Raw genomic sequence first — 7,447 nt, 5'->3', positions numbered from 1 at the left:
ATAAAAAATAAAATAAAATAAAATAAAATAAAATAAAATAAAATAAAATAATTATTTTCCATTCAGGAACTGAACTGGAATTGAAAAGGCATTAACAATTCAATTCTGAATAATGCACAACTGTAATTTATTTTAATTAAATTAAATTAAAACTATTATAAGAATTGTATTTATTTTCTGTCCCTTTTTTTATTTTAAATTCAGAAACTGAACTGGAATTTGAAAGGCATTACCAATTTAACTCTGAATAAAAAATTTCAATAAAATAAAATAAAGTGAAAACAGTGATAAAGAAAATAAGTATTTTATTTATTTGCTATTCCTTTTTTATTTTAAATTCAGTAACTGAACTGGAATTGGAAAGGCATTATCAATTTAACTCTGAATGATGCACAACAAAATAAAATAAAATAATAATTAAAAATAAATAAAATTAAATTAAATATTTTAATTATTTTCTTTTCTGTTTAATTTTATTTTTAGGGTTGTGTATCTTTCAGAATTAATTATTAACCCTAATATGGGCAATACTAATATTGATGACTGCTTTAAACACCACTTTATTTTGTTTTATAAAAGCAATATAGTGAGGATAAATGAGAGCATTATGAGCTGATGAAGGCAGATGAGGCTCGTCTCTCAGTGATATCGAGGGGGAATTTCAACTTAAGGTTTCTGCATATAATTCACCCACCCTTCCCAGAATTCCAAGCGGCGCAGGATTTTAAAGCTACACAAACGCTGTCGGATGCATTACACCGTTGTGTCACTCACATCCCGTCAGTCTGCCGTACTCTGATGGCTTCGTCTTGTAAACTGTCAGGAAAGATTAATCTGAGCGCGAGCTGCAGTTCTGAAGACCCTGCCGGCGACCCACAAACTCAACGAGCGAGAAAACTTTCCACAGACTCACAGACCTCAACAATTTACATTTTAACACCAATCACATCACTTCAGACTGCATTTGCATGCTGGATTAATTAGGAGCGTCTCCATGACTGCCATTCTTCTGACTTCACTCAATCTGAAGCGTGTCATTTTCTGGATGTTAAAGTACTTTCTCTAAAAAACTTTTTTTTTGCAGAACACAAAAGAAAATATTTTGATTACTATTGTCCATACAACAAAACTCCAAAGCAACATTAGATGACTGTATGGCCCAAAATAATGATAAAAATGTGTTTTGTATCGTAAAAAAATTTATAAATAAATATGATGATAGAATTTATAATTCTAGGTGCAGCATCCCTTTAACTGTGATTTTTATCACTCTATCTTTCATAATTTATTCACCCTGAAAGAAGATATTTTTAGCAATATCTCATTGTTTTTGACCCCATTGACTTTCATAATATTTTTTATGTGTGTTCTGTGGAAGATATGAAGTCATTCAGGTTTGGAATGAGACAAAGTTGAGTAAATGATGATAAAATGTTTTTAGTTCAACTGTGCCACTTCAATATAGGCAGATGTAAGCAGTATGGCTGTGCTGCTCTGAACAGACACAGATTATCTGATGTAAGAAAGAAAGTTTCTTTAAAGTGGATGCTGATGATGGTGCGGTGGTTTCTCCCGCGGTGCTGCTGTCTGCACTCATTAGCTTCAGGTTTGATCTCTCTGGGTCGCTGGGAAGGAGAGATTTCTGATGTTCTCTGAGTTTGGCTGTAGTTTAACGGCGGGGTGGGCCTCGTCTACTGTGGCCTGCCAATCTAATGGGCGTCTGAGGGCCACGGGTCCGAGGGGAACGGGCCCCCTGTGGGTCCACCAGACCCGCAGACCGCGGGCCATTTAGCATGGACCGACCTGAGGAGATGGATGCTCGCGGGGGTCCTCATTCATCTGTTTCAGGCCTCCTGCTCTTTTTAGCCTCCCTGCTTCCCTCTGCACTCCTTCTTTCACACGACCAACATCCATCTCACTGCTGTGTTTCTCTGTCTCGCTCTTTCTCCCCAGAAAGCCTTATTGCTCAGAGGTTGCTCTCTCATTTCTCAAGAGACTGTGTTCTTGAAGTACACTTGTTAAGAAGTTCATTAGGAGAATTAAAGCAGACTCAAATGAGTCACTAGATGTCATCCGGTAAGAGTTTAGAGATATAAAACTCAGCTCAGATCATTTGATGAGAAATTAACGAGTTCATGTTGAGCAAATGACTAGATTGAGATCTCTTCTGAGACTCTATAAGTTTAATTGAGTCTTTTTCTGAGGCATTTTAATTGAGTCTTTTTCTGAGGCATTGGAATGATCTTAGGAGCAGGAGATTTAGTTTGTGTTTAGTCTCCATTTAATCTCATTGCTCTCCCCAAGACACATTTGAGATCTCAAGGAGATTTCATTTATATTTATTTTATTTCTTTTTTTAGATATATATTTAGAAAGATATTTACACAATTTGATTTTGAAATTCATATTGCAAATATTTATTTTATTTTATTATATTTTATTTATTTATTTATGTATTTATTTATTGAGATAGATATTAAGACAATTTGATTTTGAAATTCATATGGCAAATATTTATTTATTTTATTTTATTCTATTTTTTTTTTTTTTTAGATAGATAGATAGATATTTAGAAATCAAATTGTGTAAATATCTTTTGAAATTCATATTGCAAATGCCTTGGCAAATATCAGCTTAGCGCAAGAGATTGTTGAGATTGCTTCTGAAGCTCTAGGAGACACATCTGCGATTACTGGACGTGTTTTCTCAGACATTTAACTGAGCTGCAAGTAGGAGTGTGCGATAATGACAAAAAAATTATATCTCGATATTTTCTGGAATTTTGTCGATAACAATAATTATTTCGCTGAGTGTGTTATTGTGCTGGTACTTTGACAGGTTTAGGACTGCCGTGGACAGCTGACTCCCAAATCTTTTGATATTCTTCATATTCTGTGTAGTGATTAGTGCAGGAGTAACAGAAATGAACTTTTCCAATAAGTTTGAATTGATTTTTTACATTTTATGGTAATTTTTACCTTTATAAGGCCAATTTTTTTCAAACGTAATTAAATGTATGCATCATCATCAAATTCTTAAATTTAATCAATAAATTCAAATAGTAAGACACTGTAGGGCTGTTACCAATCAAATGAAATCAGTATCAACAAAATGTGTGTTTGCAATGCAGAGGTGGCACAGAAGCTGCATCTGAAGTGGTGTTTAGATGCATTTGCGCAGACTGTTCAATGCGGGACATGAATGCAGTTACAAATGCATAAATAATGTTTTGATGTTTTAAAAACAAAACATTCAATGGTGATATTTTGGGGGGAAAAAAGGAAAATATACTTTAAATATAAAATCGCCAGTAGGTGGCGGCAAATCACTGCATGAGTGAGTCATTCACTCAACCGATTCATTCAAACGGCTGATTGATTCAGTAACGAAACATTGTCGAGTTGCTCAGAGACACAAAACAGTTCTGTTTTAAACTATTTTCATTGACGAAATAGAGAAAAAATGAACTTGTGTCTAAAATGTCGATTAATATTAACTTCTTGTTTATTGGACTGTTTTATAAAATCAATATCACATTTGCAATCATACTGATATTTGGGAAAAAAAACTGTACTCTTCATGTTATATTAACTATATCAGATGACAAATATAAAAGACATATAAAAGTCAATATCTTGAATTTTGGGGGAACTCGAAATGTATTTTAAAAGACTAAATGATGCAGTGAAAGCGTGAACTCTAAATGTGCTCGTGCAGTAGTCTAACCTGAGCTGCAAGACACTTCATCTCTGTTCAATCTCTTTCTAATCTCATTGGGAAACATTTGAGACATTAAAGAGATCTCATTTGTATAAGGATTTTTTTTTTTTTTGCCTGTATGTAATTTGGATTTTTATTTTTGGTTGCAAACTTTGGTATCTCTGCACATATGAGCCTAGAGTGAGACGTTGTTGAGATCTCTTCTGAAAGTGATTACAGGGGTCTTTTACTCATGAGAAGCATTTGAGAAGCATGACGTAGGCCTATTAACTTCTGTTTAATCTCTTTTTGATCCCATTGTGCTCAAGGAGAAAGATTTGAGACATTAAAGAGATCTAATTTTTTCCTCATGAGAAGCATGACACTTCATTTCTGTTTTATCTCTTTTTAATCTCATTGCATTTTAGGAGAAGCACTTCTCTTGCACACTTTCTTCTCTTTTGTCCGTATTTTTGTTTGTTGCACTTTTTCAATTACGTTAATGTCTTCTCGGTTTCTCGCAATCATCATTTGGTGGCCACGCAAGCATGCGCCTGCTGTTATTAATCCTTCACGGGCGTCTTCAGGTGTGTGTCATTTATCTTTGTTCATATTTCCTCTGGATGCCAGCTGGGTACCTGTGCCAGCCGACTCTGAAACTGGGCATGAGACTCGGCATGCGGATCGCACCGGGCCGGGCTTTTTTCCTCCGCCTGTAGTTGCCGGGTAACGGCGTGCTTGGGAGAAACCGTCTGTCCTGCGGAAAATGAGACACTTTTGTTTTAGCATCTCCCCCCCTGCAAAAAAAAAAAACCTCCTTAACTGTGAGAGGGGGCGACTTATTTAAGACAAGGACTCTTTTGTTTTAGCCTGTGAAAGGCGGCAGACCCCGCTCTCCTCCGCGGGGAAGCCTGCGACCAGGGGCCGCCACGTAATTGGCCTATTTAGCTTGTTTTGCATGTGAATGCGGCTCTAGTCAAGCATCGCTAAGTCTGTTGTGAGAGCTGCCGTCATTTGAATTCAGCTCAGCGCAAACATTCTCCCTACTTTATCACATCCTCTAATGAGCCCGGCCTGGGACGTTGCCCCCCGAGTGTCCCTAAAAAGTTCGGGAGGAAGTTTACGTTACGTCTCGCACCCGGGGCTCACGCTCTTTCCCGGATCAGACTTCCGAACGCAGGGCAAATGTCCACCCGCTCGCCTCTCTCCTTTCAGCCACCTTTCTTTTCTTCCGTAGAACTGGAATGAGCGAACGAGCTCTCGTTAGCTGGGCTTGATTAGCAGAACTGTGTTAACTGAGAACAGGGTAATGATGAGAAGAGTTTGTGCGGGGTAAGTGTGCTCGCTTTGGAGCTTCGCTGGGTCACACACACACTGATGTCTGAACTTCCTAAATTTACGTATTTGAAAAATTGTGGCTTTAATTATGAAGGTCAAACCGTCTTTTAATTGTCACAACTTTTAGAATCGAAATTAAAGGACTTGTTTGATTTTGAAATAAATATGGTGCACTTTAATAGAACATTGCATCAGTTTTTTTTTTTTTTAGCAAAAATTCCGACATTCCAAGTATGTGTTTGTATTTTTCTGTCATTATTCATGATGAAATTATGAAGGTTAAATTGTCTTTCAAATGTCATAACTTTTTGAGTTTTTAAAAAAAATATTATGTGCTTTTATACAACATTGCATCACTTTTTAGCACAAAATTGACATTTCAAGCATCCGTTTGTTTATTTCTGTCTTTTTTGGATCAAATTATGACGGTCAAATGTCTTTTAAATGTCAGAACTTTTATAATCCTAATCAAAGGCATTTTGACTTTTTTTAAATATTGTGTGCTTTAATATATTGCATCACTTTTTTTTCAAAAGTTATGACATTCCAAGCATGTGTTTGTATATTTCTGTCATTTTTGATGTAATTATGAAGGTCAGTATGTCTTTTAAACTTTTATGATCCTAATTAAGGGGCTTTATTTGAATCTTTTTCAAATATTGTGTGCTTTAATACAACATTGCATTACTTAATTTATTTTAGCAAAAAATAAATACATTTTTATTTAATTTATTAAAATGTATTTATTTATTTATATTGTGTGCTTTGATACAACATTGTATTACTTTTTTAGCAATATATATATATATATATATGACATGTCAAGCATCTGTTTGTATATTTCTGCCATTTTTTATGAAATTGTGGCTTTAATTATAAAGCTAAATGTCAACTTTTATCATCTTAAAGCCCTATATATTTATTTATTTATTATATATTTTGTGCTTTAATACAGCATTTTCATTACTTTTTAGCATAACATTGACATTTCAAGCATCTGTAAATTTCTGCCAGTGTTTTTTTTAGTTGTGCAGAATTTAATCTGGCTGCAGAATTTCAATGTATTCTAAAACATTTATTGATTTAATATCTGTGTAATTCTATATGTTGTGTTTCTTTGTCAAACACTGCAGATGATGTCTTGAAAACGTTGGTTTTCTCTGACGTCTTTCTCTGCTTGTGTTTAACTTCAGGAATGTGTGGCGTCTTTCTTTGTTAATTGAATCGTTTTAACCTAATCGAATGTCTCTAATGTGTCTGTCTGCTGGTGTTTGTGTCCAGTCGAGTCTCATGGGAGGCGAGGTGGGGATGGTCAGTCCGGAGACGGTGTCTCCCACCAAACTGGGCTCCCAGTATTACCAGCATTACGCAGGAAACCCGCGGCGACGAGCCCTTCACAGTGACTCCATGGGTGAGCCTTCATCACCACCATCATCATCATCAACTGCTTAATTCATTATAAAAACCTGCTTTATTCTTAAAAACTTTGTTTCACAATGTCAGGATCTTAAAGAACACGTTTTCATTTCACGTTTTAATCTCTTCTGTCAAAAAGAGCTTGTGGTGATTATTGATTTTTTTTTCTCTTTTTTTGCATTCAAAGACCTTTATTTGTGTTTCTAACAATACATCAACCCTCGGGCCTTGAAGTGCCAACCTTCAATAGGTGTCAACCTTCAGGGCAAATCACACACGCTTTTATTTCTGTCAGAAACGCACACGACTGTCTGTCACATACTGAACAGTTTCATTGTTTTGTTGCATTTAAAGGCAACTTTTATCATCAATCATGTTAAATATCTCGCCCGTCTTTGTTTTTTCTAGAAGTCCAGACGAAAAAGGTTCGGAAAGTTCCTCCCGGATTGCCCTCATCAGTAAGTCAGTGTTTAATACATGCATGCAATGAACATTTTTCACCTGAGCTTGATGTTGAAGCATTGAAACGCTTCTGTCAGTTGCATGTTAAAGTCAGACTTTAGCTCTCCAGTCAAAAGGCAGCGAGGCCGTGCTCGCGTACAATAGCGTGTGAGTGTGTATTGTGTGTCGCGTGAGGCCCGGTTGTGGCGGACGGGCCGTTTAATGCACCGCTAACGACACTGGAATGTCCCCGCGGGATGTCCTGACGGTATTGTGCTGTAGTTCTTTAAGAGGCAAGACAGAAAGAGCCGCAGCATAATGGAGTCCTGATGGGACGCTTTTTAAACACGGCCAGAGGCTCGTCTCTGTGAAGGTGATCGCAGGTCTGACGTGTGTGTGGAGTTATTCCAGCGCAGGTGTTTCTGACACGGGAAACACTTTCACTCTCATGTGACTCATTAATGCCACATACGGCACCGACACACGCCTGTGTTTGAGCTGCTTTGGATGTTCAGATACGAATACCATTAGACACGCTTACTCTGTCTGTGTG

The 7,447-nt window shown here is 36.6% G+C and overlaps 1 protein-coding gene across 3 annotated transcripts in view; it reads left to right on the top strand.

Annotated features, from left to right (window-relative positions):
• The window catches only part of LOC107675755 (transcription factor 4-like), a 171,697-nt gene that overhangs the window by 91,957 nt on the left and 72,293 nt on the right, over positions 1-7,447 (top strand). For 2 of the 3 annotated variants that reach the window (XM_016470181.1, XM_016470179.1), the window contains 2 exons: positions 6,319-6,448; positions 6,862-6,911. In XM_016470181.1, the coding sequence (XP_016325667.1) occupies positions 6,319-6,448; positions 6,862-6,911 (180 nt within the window). Of the gene's footprint in view, positions 1-4,960; positions 5,032-6,318; positions 6,449-6,861; positions 6,912-7,447 lie in introns of those variants that run through there. The other variant, XM_016470180.1, reaches the window with a different exon arrangement.

This window comes from Sinocyclocheilus anshuiensis, unplaced genomic scaffold (assembly GCF_001515605.1).
Source record: "Sinocyclocheilus anshuiensis isolate Anshui unplaced genomic scaffold, SAMN03320099.WGS_v1.1 scaffold708, whole genome shotgun sequence".
NCBI lineage: Eukaryota > Metazoa > Chordata > Actinopteri > Cypriniformes > Cyprinidae > Sinocyclocheilus > Sinocyclocheilus anshuiensis.
Note: the sequence above shows the minus strand (reverse complement) of the source record. Positions and strands in the feature narration are given on the sequence as shown.